The 16,410-nt window shown below is 35.8% G+C and overlaps 1 protein-coding gene across 2 annotated transcripts in view; it reads left to right on the top strand.

Moving 5' to 3' along the window:
• The window catches only part of LOC150080567 (trafficking protein particle complex subunit 2-like protein), a 109,697-nt gene that overhangs the window by 29,010 nt on the left and 64,277 nt on the right, over positions 1-16,410 (top strand). For both annotated transcript variants that reach the window (XM_090381200.1, XM_090381199.1), the window contains exon 4: positions 10,994-11,073. In XM_090381200.1, coding sequence (XP_090237326.1) covers positions 10,994-11,073 — 80 coding nt within the window. The remainder of the gene's footprint in view (positions 1-10,993; positions 11,074-16,410) is intronic.

The raw sequence follows: 16,410 nt of genomic DNA, 5'->3' as shown, positions 1-16,410 counted from the left end.
AAATATGAACATGAATGGAACCCTTCAGTTGGCCAGCAAAATCCACAATATGCACTGGAGCATGATAAAAGCATGAAATTTGAAATTTACATCTCACAGTGTTGGCCAAGTCATATAAACTGATTGAAGAGTGCAGTGAAATTCATTATAAGTACAACTTCTTTCTGTTTTTTTGCATGCAGATTTGTAAAATCATGTGAAAGCATGTTTTCCAAAACAATTTATGCAGGATGGTATTACTATATGGAGAAGGCAGCCAAAATGCTAGCAACAGCAAGATTTTCTGAGAGATATCCTCATAGGCTGCAAATATCACATATCACAATTATGCATATTGTGAATCGCTTTATGCTAACTGTAAGCATGATGCATAAAAAAAAGGATACAAATGTGTACTGAATTTGGAACATGTTCACAAAAATGATGTTTTGACTTGCTTCCTGTCTTATCCAACTAGCATTGTCTGGGAGGCTTCTTCCATGTGGCATCAAGTGCACACAGATTTGGAGAATTCTTGAAGGAACAAACTGCATCCCTCTCATTTGTTTATACAAGGTTTACATTAAAGGTGATGACACAAAACGTTAGGAGTTTGTAATTTACTGTTAATCAAAGAAGAAGAAAATCCTAGTTTCCTTAGCAATGTCCTGTGGAGTGACAAGGCCACCTTCACTCAAGATAGCTTCACCAACAGGCATAGTTCCTGCTATGAGGTCTTATCTCTCAAAATCCATATTGTTACAGGAGTACTTGCCATCAGGTGAGATGATCTCTCAATGTGTTTTTGGCATATGGGGAGATGGTGTTGTTGGCTCAGATTTCTTGATGGTATGGTGACTGAGGAGATATATTATGGATTTGACTGTTTAGAAAGTTCTGTAAATATGGAAACCCAACAATATCTTTGTTTCCAGAATGATGGCATCCCACTGCACAAAATTGTATTACAACAGTGGGTACAATGCATATCTAAAGGTCAGTGTATAGGATATGGGGATGTGTCTTGGCCACCATGTTCTGCGATCTCAACCCCTTAGACGTTTTCTTTCAGGGTTTTGTTAAAGTGTACTGAACACCCACTGATAATTCAGACATACCTCCAAAGGCAAATATGTAATGTGCATGCTGAAATAAAGAGTGTTAACTATAATTTAATATGTAGGTTACAAGGTTGTATTGTGGTTGAGGGAGAGCACATTGAGTTTGTGATTAACATTTTAGAAAAAGCACGTTGGCTTTTCAAAACTACACTGCCTACAGTCTCTCATATAAACAATATAGAATACTGTAAATTGTGTGTGTGTGTGTGTGTGTCTTGTTTTGTTATAAGATTAATATTATTTAAATCTACAATTGTTGTTTTTAGTTACATTGTTATCTTTCATTTGTGGAAATAATAGCAACAGCCATAAGATGTTGAAGTTACTGATAACTACTCTTTGAAAATAAACAGCCAAAATTGCAAAGTTAAGCACCGAAATATACATTCCCATATCATTTATCCCTTTTTTTTTCTTAATTCTTGATAATAAATTTATTATTGCACATTTGTTTCTTTTCCCCCCTTTAACTTCAATTTCACGAATTGAAGTTCAAGGAAAAAAAAAGAAATTGCCAATTTTCCACCCCAGAATTTTTTTTTAAATAATTTTTTTGAATGTTATTTGTTTTGTCATTATTTTCAAGAGGAGACATGATGCATAATTTCCCTTATACAACTAGCTGTTCGGCACAGCTAAATGCACCCATCAAAAAGTGACCATTACATTGCATTAGCTTTTTCCTTCAAATAAAATGGTATGTTTGTTTCAGAAGTGTGTCGATAATGTTTTTAGATTAAACCAAGGATGGGGAAAAACTTTCCCATTGAAAAAAAAAGCAGTTGATTAGACAACATTTAAATTTAGAAATTGTAAAATATAAATGACAATACTTAGTCCAACTTAAATATCAAATTCAAATATTTCAGCTGAAATATGAAAAAAAAAGGGTCCTGATGACCAATAGCCTAAACCTAAAAATAAACAAGATAGACCCCCAGTGCATTTTAATTGAAATATCCTGTTTTTATGAGCAAAAGGCAGCAAATATTAGAAAATAAAGAAAATAACATTATTGAAGAAGATGCAGAATTAAATGTGGAAGAAGTCAAATAGGAAAATTAAAAAAATAAGAAAAGTGTGCAGGTATAAGTAAAATAAATAATGAGTTACTAAAATATGGAGGAGAAAAGTTAACCGTAGAATTAATGAAATATCGAAACAGAATTTTAAAGGAAAAAACATACCAAGTGATTGGTAGAAAAAAACAATTGATATCACTATATAAAAAGGATTTAAGCAATTGCCATTATAAGGGTATTGATTTATTTTTATTTTTTTTTCTTTAAAGATTCGTTTCAATATTCCATTAATTCTATAGTTAACTTTTCTTCTTCATATTTTAGTAACTCATTATTTACTTCACATATACTTGCACTTTCTTATTTTTTAATTTTCCTATTTATTTCTTTAACTTCTTCCACATTTAATTCTGCATCCTCTTCAATAATGTTATTTTCTTTATTTTCTACTATGTGCAGATTTTGCTCGTATGTGCAGGATATTTCAATTAAAATGAATAAAAGATGTAATTGAAACCACAAAGTTCCTCAATGATTAATAGAGATATTTAGAAATATATATACAGACAATAAGTGCATAATCAAAACAGATCAAGGAAATTAGAAGAAATAGAAATAATTAAAGGAATAAGACAGAGACTCAATGAGTTCTACTCTTTATTTAGTCTGATAATAGATAAATAAATATCAGTTTATTAGTCAGTGTATCATATACAATATAACCAACAAACTCTGGGTATCACACAGGCCAGAGGGATATACATAAAGAGCAAAATATTACATTTATTATAAATAAAGAAAAATAGCAAATTAATTCTAGAAGAATGCTATGGAAAACATAACTTAACATAACATAACAACATAGCATAGCCTTCAAAATGAAATTGCATTTTACAGGCAACATTCCAAAAATATAATACAAGTTATAATAGTATAGTACACTTCAAGATAACACCAAGTAAAGGATAGCTACAATGCAGCTATAAGGTTGTAAAAAACTCAGAAGAGAAGATACAGTGAAATATACAGTGAGAAGCTTCAAGATATTATTCTTATAGTTTTTTTCTCAATACATAAGGTAACTCAATTTTCAGCTTACTTATCAGCTTACTGGGGGATATGGGAAGAATCTTTCAAGGGAGTGAATCCTATTGCATAATGGAATTACTTTGGGTTTTTTGCTTGTAATTTTGTAGGAGGGGGGAGTGGATGTGCTATGTAATCTTGTTCCACAATGAAGGGATATCCCACTCATAATAACTGCAAAGCAACACACCAACTGTCTAAAACTGAAATGTTATTAAAATAATAATAATAAGACTGGATCAAATTTTGCAAAAATAAAAGATAAAAATAAACTGATGTACAATTAACAGTGATAAAATGATAGATAAAAATAAAATATGAAATTACACTATATGGAATTAAAAGCGATAAAAACAACCACAGCTTTCAGAGGCAACTGCCTCCTTTATCAACAGTAAGACTTAACTCTTGATCATGATACAACCTTAAATAATCACAGGATCATGGCTCGCAGCACGTGTTATTGTAGGAGCATGGGCATTTTATGTTTACAAAATTTGATCCGGTCTTATTATTATTTTAATAAAGTTTGTAGCCAGCTGGTGTGTTGCTTTGCAGTTATTATGAGTCAGAATTTTCCCTACTCCAAAGGCCTATTTGAAGAAGGGATATCCCAGTTTGAGATGTATAGTTAAAAACAAAGAATTCTTCAGCCTTGCTTGAATGACCTTGCAATGAAGTTATATTCAAGGTTTCAACAAATTTCTGTTCTCTGTCTGCTACTGGTGTAATCAAATCCAGACTTGACATTAACACACTTAATTATAATATATGTTACTGACTGGATGCTATTCAGATTAGAGTGAGAAGTAGCAGACTAAATCTCAACATTTATAACAGGTGAATGGGAGGGAAACGTTCTGGAATGTACTCCCAGTGTGCCCGTTGGGCTGCTTAGGTTATAAATAATTTAAAAAAAAATGTACTGTATAATTTTACATGCTAAATTTTAATTTAGCATGTAAAAAAAAAGCTTTTCAAAATAAAAATTATTGGTGAATTTTTATTGTGAAAAAGACTTTCAGTTTCAACAGAAATAGGAAGAGTCAAAAAAAATTTGCAATGTAATTGAGTACTTGGAACTGTATTTATATAAATTTTATTTGCATATTACTTTTAACAACTACATTCACAAACTGATTTTGGTTAGAATCTGTTTTTGCGATACCAACTCTTCAAAAACTTGGCTGCCATTTATAGCACTTTCACTCAAAGCCACAAATGTTAATTTTGTATGCTTTACCGCAATGTCATTTAAGATCTTCAAATATAACTGTAAAGATTTTATTATAGAAGAAGGGGCATTAACAATTTATTGACATAACAGCATTAGTAGAGGCATATGATGCAAGAAAGCAAGCTTATGCGGCATCAGCCAAAAAAAAAAAAAAAAACAAAACCCACTACCATTTCACCCCTCCATTCGTTCGAAATACCTGTCCAGCTGAGCCTTAAATTTATTTAAGCTATCAACTTCCACAACAAGGGATGGAAGCCTGTTCCACCAACCAACTACCTGCTGGCTGAAGGCAAATTTCTGCACATCTATCCTATATCTATCTTTCCTCAATTTGAATTTATACCTTCTCAGGTGATTATTCTGAGCAAGAGGAAGAATCCCATTGGCATTGAGCATGCTCAAACCATTCAAGGTTTTATACACCTCTATCAGATCACCTCGCCGGTGATCTGATAGAGGTGTATGATATGATATTGATATGAGGCCACCAGACCTGTATACAGTACTCAAGGTGTGGCCTGACCATTGCCTTATACAAGGGAATAATCACCTCCTTATGCTTGCTAGAAAAATTCCTGTATATCATTGACAAGACACCATGAGCTACTCTTGCAGCCCATCTGCATTGCTCAGAGAACTTCATATCTGCCTGCACAATTATCCCCAGGTCCTTTTCATTCTCTACCACTGTCAGTGTAGTATCACAGAGTTTGATACGTTGCTCAGGGGTTACTGTTTCCCATATTTAGTACTTTAGATTTGTCAATGTTAAACTTCATTTGCCACCTCTCAGCCCATCTGCTCAACCTTTCCAGTTGTTGCAGCAGCATAGCGTCAGTAGTGTCCTTAACAACCCTGCCAACCTTTGTATCGTCTGCAAACTTGGACATTAAGCTTGATATACCATCATCAATATCATTTATAAATACAGAAAACAATGGATCCAACACTGAACCCTGAGGAACTCCACTAATAACATTAGTCCACGATGAGCAGTGTCCATTGATTACCACTCTCTGTCTTCTCCCCCTCAACCATCCCTTTGTCCATAGCAGCAATTTTCCTCCAATGCCACACTGCTCCAGTTTGTGCAGCAGTCTTCCATGTGCAACAGTATCAAAAGCCTTTCTAAGAACCAAATATATAATATCAAAGTTATTCCCTGCGTCCAGTTCTTTTGTGACTGCATCATAGTATCCAATAAAATTGGTCAGGCAAGACTTTCCCTTAACAAAACCATGCTGTGTCTGAGCTATAACTGAAGTCTTGTCTAGATGATCCTGCAGTGCTTCTTTAACCAGTGCCTCCATTAATTTTCCTGGAACCGAAGTTAAACTAACAGGTCTATAATTACTTGTGTCAGCCTTTGATCCTCCTTTGTGAATTGGGGTTACATTTGCACATCTCCAGTCCATGAGTACCTCCCCTGAGTCCAAAGAAGCTCTCATAATTATGGCTAGGGGTTTGCTTACTTCCTTTGCTGCCTCCTTTAATATAACTGGATAGATCCCATCCACCCTGAGTGCCTTTTTTATGTTTATTCTCAACAATTTCTCCACTTTCCTCTCAGTTATTACAAAATCATCTAGCTCACTGCCAGAGTTTACTTCACCTCTGGCATTCCCCTTCCTGAATGTAAATGCAAAATACTCTTTTAGTTTGTTAGCCACCTGAGCAGGATCTTCAACCGTTGAACCATCAATATCCAGTGGACCAATCTGATTCATCTCTTTCCTTCTAGAGTTTACATAGGTAAAGAACTCTTTTCTGTTTTTATTTGCATCTTTTGCCAAGGATTTCTCATAATCTGCCTTTGCCTGCCTAATCTCCTTTGTGACTTGGTTACAAACCAGCTTATATCATAGGCTTCCATGTCACCCATTAATTTATATGTATCCCATGCATTTTTCTTCTCTGCCATGTCTCATTAGTTCATCTGACATCCATTTAGGCCTAAATCTTGAACAATATTTCTTAGTTGGTATGTAAAGCCTAGTAGCTTCCAAGATAAGTTCTTTGAATGCTTCCCATTTTGAATTTGCTTTTGGTAACATCATCAGTTGGTCCCACTATATAGAATTTAAATACTGTCTCAGACCATCATAGTCGCCTTTACGAAAGCAAAAACCCTTCCCTTTACCCCTGATGGTAGTTACCTCTTTGAGTAAATCTCACTTCAACACACTGTGATCACTGCCACCTAGTGGTTCCTTTATCTGCAGATTCTTAATGCATGAAGAATCACTACTGATAATCATATCAAGAGTATTACTCCCTCTAGTTGCCTCTCGAACATGCTGATGTAGAAAACAATCATCCAATAAATCCACAAAAGCATTGCTAGTGTGTGAGTGACCAACCCACAAATTCTAGTTAATATCTGGGAAATTAAAATCCCCCATTATAAGACACTCTGATTTACTGGACCACTCTATTTCTGTGTACAGTTTCTTATTATACTGATCAGAGTCATTAGGCCATTATAGCACACTCCTACTCTCAAATTTTGATCTCCCAACATTTGTCACACCAAACTGACTTGACACTGCACTGTCCAGCGATGTCGACTGGCTTCACTTCCTTGGATTTTGTGTGTTTCTTAATTAATAGCATAGCCCCTCCTCCCTTCCTATCCTGTCTATCCTTTCTGTAGACATTGTACTCCCCAAATTCCAGTTCTGCATTCCTTATATCTGTGTGACACCATGTCTCTGATATCCCAACAATATCTGCCTTTGATGTTTTGAGCAATACCTCAAATTCATCAAATTTATTTACCAAACTCCTAGCATTGGTGTAGATGCAAGTATACATGCACCTGTTCCTGTTCTTAGCTACCCTAACGCAACCCATGTGTTTACTTGTACCGCAGTGACTCCCAGCAATCTCTCAAAAAAAATCCAGCATCTTGTTTTCCAGGCTGCTGCTCATTCCAATAGAAGCAGTGCAAGAATCACTTTCACCTGTGCCAGTGGCTACTGTTAATCTATTAGTCCTTGTATCCCCCCAAGCTAGCAGTTTTCCGACCCACCTAACACTGCCTCGATAGCATCAGCAAATATTCTTGCAACCTTTTTATTTTATGTATATCCCATGCCTGTAGAAGCAGTCTCTCCTGTTAACAAGTACAGACCAGGCTGAAAAAAATTCTACCCCTTGAGCCTTTGCACAATCTTTCCAGGGCCGAATTGATCAACAAGGCTCTCATATACTCCCTCCTATCTGCGCAGAATTGCAGACACTTTCAAATTCAACCCTAATTCATGGCTTTTTTCAACAGTGACCTGTACTTGTTAAGTAATTCCTCTGGTCTCCTACTCTTAATATCATTAGTGCCAACTTGTACAACTATATCACCTTTTGTACCCTTAAAAGATGATATCCGCTCTACAATGTCATCAACCTTTGCCCCTGGCAGACATACCCTGGTCCTATTCCACCTATTCTTTTTACAAAGCATGGTCCCTGTTTCCCTGACAATGGAGTCACCAGCAACTACTAGTTCCTGTGGGACCAGTGGATTCTGCCTTGGGGGTTGCCGCTGTGTTGCGTGATGACCAAGTGCAAGCTCTGGCATTGATGTGGGCAGCTGAGAGCTTGATGGGCCCTCAATTTAGATTCTTCGAGGGCATCCACCCTGTCCTTCAAGCTCTCATATAGGCCCATAACAAACGCCGAGTTTTCGCCTGATTTCCTTACACTCCTTACATCGCACACATACAAAGACATCCCCCATGGCAATATCATGTTCCGTACCCGATTGCTCCACAAACATCAAGCAAGCAGTGCATTTTAAGAGGCTGTGATTCAGAGGGCAACTGCTCCCCCTCAGTTTTCCCCTGAGCCACAGCACTCCCATTAGCTTGAGCCTTTTGCTTTGCTGCTCTGGTCTGAGTCATGATTTCGATTTAATTTCAATTTCAGTACAAAATTATAACCCTAAACTTGTATCCCAACACAGTTATAATGCTATATGTATTTAGTTAAAAAGTACAATTTAATTGGCAATGAAGTTTAACAAGGTTAATAGATTTTACTGATTAATTAACAATATTATACAGGGTGTCTCAAAAATATTGGTACAAACATTTAGGGATGGTAGGTAACATCTAAAGGAATGTGAATCGCATAAGAACCCATAACTGAAACGTCACAGGAAAGTAGTAGCAGAGGCACAAGAAGCAGAAATCACACAAGACACTAATTAGTGGCAAACATTTATTTGACATAATATTAACAATGGGGTACGAGATGGATGCATTTCATGATGTTACAACAGATGCTCGAAGGTTCCACCATGAGATGCGATGCATGCGTGACACCGACGCAGCATAGATTGGTAGACACGGTCGAACACACCTAGAGTTTCTTTGACAGTAGCAGCATCGCAGACGAGTCTCGCCACAGGATCCATTTCCGTCTCCACAGGCGATTCATACACGATAGATTTGATGGCCCCCCACAGAAATAAATCAAGGCTCGATAAATCAGGTGAGCGTTGGAGCCAGGCAACTGGTCCACCAAGGCCAATCCATCGACGCCCAAAATGCCTGTTCAAACGGTCACGAACATACCTTCCATAATGGGCAGGCGCCCCGTCATGTTGAAACCAAATGTTGCGTCCCACATTTGCTGGAACATTGTCAAGTAATCCTGGTAGAACTTGTTCAAGAAAGATCCGGTATTCAGCAGAGTTCATGTGGGATGGTAACAGGTTTGGGCCAACTAAGCAGTCACTGACCATACCTGCCCACGCATTTATTGTAAAGCGATGTTGTGCCGCATGGGGGCGCACACCGTGTGGGTTGTTGTGAGCCCACACATGAGCATTGTGCTGATTGAATAATCCTTCCCGAGTAGAAAAAAGCCTCATCTGTGACCAAAACATAGGCTGGAAAATTCAAGTCTTGAACACTTTCTTGGAGAAACCACTGCGCAAAAGCCACACGTGCAGGATGATCTTGGGGGAGCAGTAACTGAACCCTTTGGAGATGAAAGGGGGTGTAAGGAATCGTCGTGCCAGACACGCTGTACACTGCAACGAGACACTCCTAAGGCAGAGGCAATGGCACTTGTGCTGGTAGTAGGATTATTCTGGATGGCATTCAACACACTTTCTTCTATGGCGGAAGTTCGTGTCGAACGTGGTCTGCCCACACTACTCCTATTACCTCTAAATGACCCATAATTGCACAAATTTTGATGCACACATGCAAACAAACAGTTGTCCAGTACATGTCTGTCTGGGAAGCGTTCTCCATAAATTCGTTGAGCAGCTCGTCCATTGCCCTCTGCTAATCCGTACACTAGGTGCATATCTGCCAGCTTACAGTTCGTATATCGATGCATGCTCTTTGTGCGGCGGCGACTACTGCTTAAATGAGTAAACCAGAAATTTTCCCTCTCACGAACTGATGAACAGTGCCGTCTACCGAATTACGGTGACGTTTCCGGTTATGGGTTCCTATGCGATTCACATTCCTTTAGATGTTACCTACCTCCCCTAAACGTTTGTACCAATATTTTTGAGACACCCTGTATTATATACTATACTATACTAAGCTTACGCCATCTAGTTTGGGATATAACATTGTATCGTATAACAATGGCGGCAAGTTACAAACGGTAAATCTACGGACACTTAAGTATTAATTAACTTCCAAATCTCGCTGTCTCAATTCAGAATAAACTAAGGATCCTGACTAGGTCTATAAGCTACTTATAGAAAATAATTTAATATAACAATTGGTCAATAAAGCGGCTAAATATGGCTAAAAAACGTCTCGTTCAGCGGAGCTGCAGTTTGTAACATGTGGATTTGATACCCTTACCGATACTAAGTAATACCTACAAAATCTCTGTCTAAGTTAAACTTTAAACTAAGTATCGTAACTAGGAATATAAAGCTACTCTAGAAAATAAGTTAATATGCCAGTTTAAGCTAATAAAACAAAAAAAACTTCTCTATTCCAGGAGCAGTAAAAACGTCGCCTGCACAAGGCTACTCTCGTTCTGCATCATGTTTGTATTGATGATTTATTGTAAACTCCACTGACCTGGTGGTCATGCTGGAGTATAAACAAGAACATTTAAATGAATTGTTCAAACTTTTCAGTAATTTACTTCTCAGTAAATTGTATAGCCTCTTGGTAAATGACATGGTTACGAAAGGAATACAAGCGTGAAATTGACTTAAAAATTTAAATTGTACCAAATTATTTCTTGGCAAACTGACATATGGCCTACCCTGTATTCTGTAAAACAGTAATTATAATAGTGAGGTACAATTTTAAATATAAAAATTAATTATACTGTCAACTGAACCAAATATAACTGTACTAACTTGCAAAATAGGTTTATTCTTTAATAACATTTAAATGTTATAATGTTTACATTATCTGTTATTAAGAAGCACCATTTTTAAAAGATTTAAATTTTCTATGCGTTGAGTTATTCATACTTAATTCTGTTTTTGTTTAATGTTTTATGTTTATTATTTATGATATTAATTTGTGACATGTACCTTTTATATATTTGTGCATTAGATGTTTAGAAGACTGCATAATGTGTATACAGATCTTGTTTGTAATCCTTTTCACATTCCTGGAGAAACTATAGTTTCAGAGTAAGTGTCATTTATATTACAAAAAACTTTGGTGGTCTTTATTATTATTTATTTATCTGAGAATTCACTCTTAATTCCAAAAAACATAATATTACAGGATTGCTGGGAATATTTCAGCATAGTACTTGAAATTAAGTAAAATTTGTATGCCTTACTGCATTTGATTTCAATTTTAGGGATCTTTCTGCTCCTACTGAAGATCAGGGTGCTGAATATTCTGAATTAAGGCTTGGGCTTAGGTTCAACTTAATGAACCATACCCAAGGACAATGAACCTAAGCCCTTCTGCAGAACCATGGACAATTACCATTATCCATGGTTCTGCAGAAGTTACTAATATCTTTCTAAATTGAAATGTAGCTCATGTGAAACGGCGAACCTACTATACAATTAAAAAAGCTGAGACACTTTCAAGGCAGCTGTTTCGAATCTTACTGATTTTTCATCAGTTGGTGGGTGTCTCTATTAGCGAACATATGCTGAACTAAGTATTTTGCCCAATATGCATTTATTCCACTTAAAGAGCCAATTCGTGTATGGAACGAAAATTTTCATTTAAACATGTAATTGGTTTTGAACATAGTTGGAAAATATAAATAGGAATACCACATTTACTAATGTAATTCTTACACTTTTTTTTAAAAATTTCATTATCAAAAGTGTAAATGCACTTAATGTTCCAAACACTTACAGTGGCTTCTCTCTTGCTCCTGACATTTGATTTTTAATTGGCATGCACTCTTGCCAGCATACAATTTAAATTATGAATTAATGATAACATTAAAATGCAACCTTAATGATATTATTACATTATTTTTAATAATATGTATGAAAATCTGTAAGTCTCGTCATTTCATGCAAATATACAAGGTGTAATCAAATAGTTGGGGACTGATTTTGTATCTTGAAATAGTGGCATCTCAGTGAGTTGCAGCTTGTCACAACATGTTCAGTGTTTCATGTAGACTAGAGGTTCCTGAACTTTTATACCTTGCACTTCCTTAAAATGTTTTATAACCTTCATGCTCCCCCTTTTCAGGATAAGTGCAAATAAAAACAGATCTGATATAAAATTTAGCTATGCCTATACATTCTTTTATTCCTAAATGGATAATTCATACATTACTATGTCGAGATCAGAGATTTCCAAAGTGCAGGATGTGTCTTGGGTCACTTCAATACATTTAATCTCAAAGACTGAGATAAAATATGCTTCATACTTAGATTTATGGGATAGTTTGTCTGTATTTTGTTAAAAAAAAATGCTTCATAAAATCGGCATGTGCCTGTCGTCCCCAGGATACATCCTGCACTTTGGAAATCTCTGATCTGGACATAGTAACATATGAATTGTCCATTTATCTGTGATCAGTCAGAATTAGTATGCACTGAATAGGTGTTTCATGTTTTCATTGTATTTTAAAATGAGTGATTTACTGAGCAGCAAATTTGCATCAATTTTGTTTCAAATTAGAGAAAAGTGTAGTAGTAACCTATCAAATTTTAAAAAGAGCTTTTGGAGAAGATGCTGTGTATTGTTTGAAGACTTTCAGTGGTTTGCAAAATTAAAAGAGGGCTACTTGACCATCAAAGACTCTTCATTCTGGCCATCCTTGAACTTCAAAAACCAATGATTTGGGGTCACTCATGATCTGATCAGGAGTGATTTTACATTTAACTATCTGTGAAGTTGTTAGTGAAATTGGTATTTCTTATGGGACATACCAATCATTTTCAAGAATATATTCAAGAATGTGACTCATTTCAGCCAAGTTTGTGCCTTCCACCCTCACTGCTGATCACAGAGTGCGGTGGTGGCCTCTTACATGTCAGGATCTTTGTCAGCACACTGCTACGGCTGATGCACATTTGTTTCTTTAATCATGGGTGTATGGCTATGACCCGGGAAAAATCATTCAAAAGAATTTCTTGTGAAGCATTGCTATGGTCATGTATTGGCCATGCTCACTGAATTAGCTCCCAGCGATTTTTTTTTTTTTTTTTTTTTTGCCAAGCTTAAAATCCCCTGAAATGTCATAGATATGCATCTACTGAACAAATTATTCAGAATGCAATGCAATATAGGAACTCGTAGCAATCCCTAAAGAAGTGTACCAGGCATTGCAGAAGCACATTGGAATCAGTGTATACAAAGTAAAAGAGGCTATTTGAAAGAGATCCAACTGAATAGCTTGTAGGCTTCATCCTTTCCCAAATATTAGTTCTGTCTCTGAACTTTTTGATTGTACCTTGATATTATCCAAATGATTTCCTCTGCCATGGCAAATCTGTGACCGTTCAAGGTGGAGTTCAACCTTGAGAAAAAAAAAGAAGAAAGAACTGAATCTAGTTAAGTGTAGCAGATAGGGGACTGCAGATGGAGTGCTTTGCAAAAAATTCTTGGATGGAAAGTGCTAAGTGTGCAGGAGTGTAGTCATGATGTAAGCACCAATTGTGCAAAGATCACTTTTGCAGACTTCTTTTCGAAATAGTATCATGTAGTAGAACTATTATGGTTGCTGTAGAACTGTTTTGTAATATTTCTGGTTCATCAATTGACCATGCAAGACAAATTTATAATGAACAATGTTATGTCAAAAAATACAATAAGCATGATCTTATTTAATCGAAGTTATTGCTTTTTTGGGCCTTGGAGAAGAAGGGGTCTTAAGTTGAGAGGACTGGGCCCTTTCTCTGGATCATAGCCATATATCCACAATTTGTCACTGGTAGCATGCTTAGGAAGATCCTGAGATGTGAGGGCTTTCTGTGATCATCAGTGAGAATGCAAGGTACAAATTTGGCTGAAACGTTTGCATTCCCAAATCAAGTGTTAAAATTGACTGATGTATCCCATACAAAATGCTAATTTCACTAGAAGTTTTGCAGATGATTAAATACCAATCACTCCTAACCATATTATGAAAATGAACGATTAAATCATTTGTTTTTGAAGTTTAAAGATAGTCAGAGTGAGGATCATCTTTGATGAACAAGAGATCCTCTGAATTTTTCAAACCACTGAAAAGTTTTAAAACAACGCACAGCATCTTCTCGGAAAACTGTTTTTAATATTTCATGACCTCTAATACACTTTTTCCTTAGTGTGAATCAAAATTGATGCAAATTTGCTGCTTGGTAACATCACTTTATGGTTTCTTCTGTTTAGTGTGCATTAATATAAACAGGTGATTTGTGTTACTTTGTATGAATATGTCTAGATGAGTTTCTGAATGTGTAACAATTTGCAACTTGTTATGACAGCAAAGTTTCAAGGTACAAAGTCAGTTGTCTCTGAACTTTGTTATCATACCTAATATATCATTATTCCTCATTCAATCTAGTACATTCAAACCAATCTTTAGGGGCTTTTCAGGAGGAGGACAACTTCCATTGATATATTCCAAGCCTGGAACACATCAATGGAAGTTATGTATGGTCATGTGTTATCGTACATAGTGGCAGTCCCAGGAGGGGCTAAAGGGGCTCCAGTTCCCTCCCTTATGATCAAAATAATATGGATTTTTTTTTTTCTTTCTTTTCTGCTACATGATGATGAAATCTTAATGATTACCCAGAAAACTACTGTAGCCCTCTCCTTTAGATCATCCCATAATTTTTATGGATGATCTAATCTTTTTTTGGTGTCAGCTGATGTTCTCTTGCCAGTCTTTTCAGCCTACAATTTTTGAATTCTATTCTTGAACAGCTTGGCTACAAGATTGGACTTTATTTTTGTCAGATGTTTCTTGGCTGTCAAAAAATTGCACCACAAGTATGCATTGGTTATTGTTGTATTTCATGTATCACATGAAATGCAACAATAACCTTTTTTCAGATAAAATTGCCAATTGTAAATGAAGTACTGTATGGCTACAGGAAACTACTTGAAGCAGTGTGTAAATTGAACAATGTTTCTTCATACTTTCACCTTCCTTGAAGCATCATTAACTCCATAGACAAAGTCACTTTTCAGTGTTATCATACCCAAACAAATTAAAAATATTCTAAATACAGAAGTTGAGAACCTTCTATGCAGATTATAATATTTGGAATTGCCTAAAACTATCAAAGCCGTGCTGCTTTTGGTTGTGATATAATTATAGAATATATATAAAAAAAAAAATAATTTTTTGTTTGACCAGTGTTTTTTTTTTTTTTTTTTTCTTTTTTTTTTTAACACAATCATGTTTTGTTTTATTTTATTTTTTCATATTTTATTAAAAATATGATTATGATTCTTTACTTTAATCCCAGCACCTGTGTTTTGTAGGTGGTACCTAGATCTAGAGCAATTTTATCAATCTTTTTTAATTGTTCCATTGGACTTTCATTTAAAGATAAAGTTGAATTATCTCACTTGTCTTCTTGCTCTTTCATTGATGAGCTTGATATATCTCCACCTGTTTTACTGGACACATGTCTCTCTTTGTTTTCTAACAGAGAGAGAAATATTAAAACTATCACAGACAATCTCACTGCAAAGAAGTCTACATGTACTGATGACATATCTTCAGCAGACAGGCCTAGTGTGTTGGGAATAAGCGTACTGAAATAATAAATGTTGCAACCACCAATGAAACAAGAAATAAAGCTATAAAATACACTGAAAAATAAAGCACAGTATAATGAAAAAAATTTATAGAATAGAAGCTATAATATAGATAAAAACAAACATACACAAAGATTTTGGAGCAAAGTGCTCTTTTATCAACTTTAAAGAAAAGTAGTATGGCATATCAATATTAGTATTAGTGGCAAGTGATGCAAGAGAGTAAGCTTATAAACCTTAAGCCAAAAATAAAAAAAAAAAATTAAAAAAAATACACCCTTCACCCATCCATATTCCCCAAGAATTTGTCGTTCTTCCTTGAATTTATTCAAACCAACCATTTCCACAACAATGGATGGAAGTTTTGTTCCAACAATCAACCACTCACTGGCTGAAGGCAACCTTCCACACATCTATCCTGCAACCATCCTTCTTCAACTTGAATTTATGCCCCCTCATATATGTAGACTTAAAAAGAGGAAGAATGCTATCAACATTTAGCTTACTCAATCCATTCAAGACCTTAAACACCTCAGTCAGATCTCCCCACAGGTGCCTAGTCTCCAGATATTGCAATTTGCAGAACTGAAGCTTTTCTTGGTAACAGCAAACCCTTTTGTTTCCTTCCCTGCATCCATTCCAGCACCTGCATCCATCTCCTTCTTAAAGTGAAGCCTCTAGACCTGTATAGCACTCAAGATGTGGCCTTGTACTAGGGCAGTGGTTTTCAACTTTTTTTAATAATGGCACCCCTAAGTAATTTATTTTATTTTGTGACACCCCTA

Source organism: Mastigoproctus giganteus, chromosome 9 (assembly GCF_048544385.1).
Source record: "Mastigoproctus giganteus isolate SK-2022 chromosome 9, ASM4854438v1, whole genome shotgun sequence".
Lineage (NCBI taxonomy): Eukaryota > Metazoa > Arthropoda > Arachnida > Uropygi > Thelyphonidae > Mastigoproctus > Mastigoproctus giganteus.
Note: the sequence above shows the minus strand (reverse complement) of the source record. Positions and strands in the feature narration are given on the sequence as shown.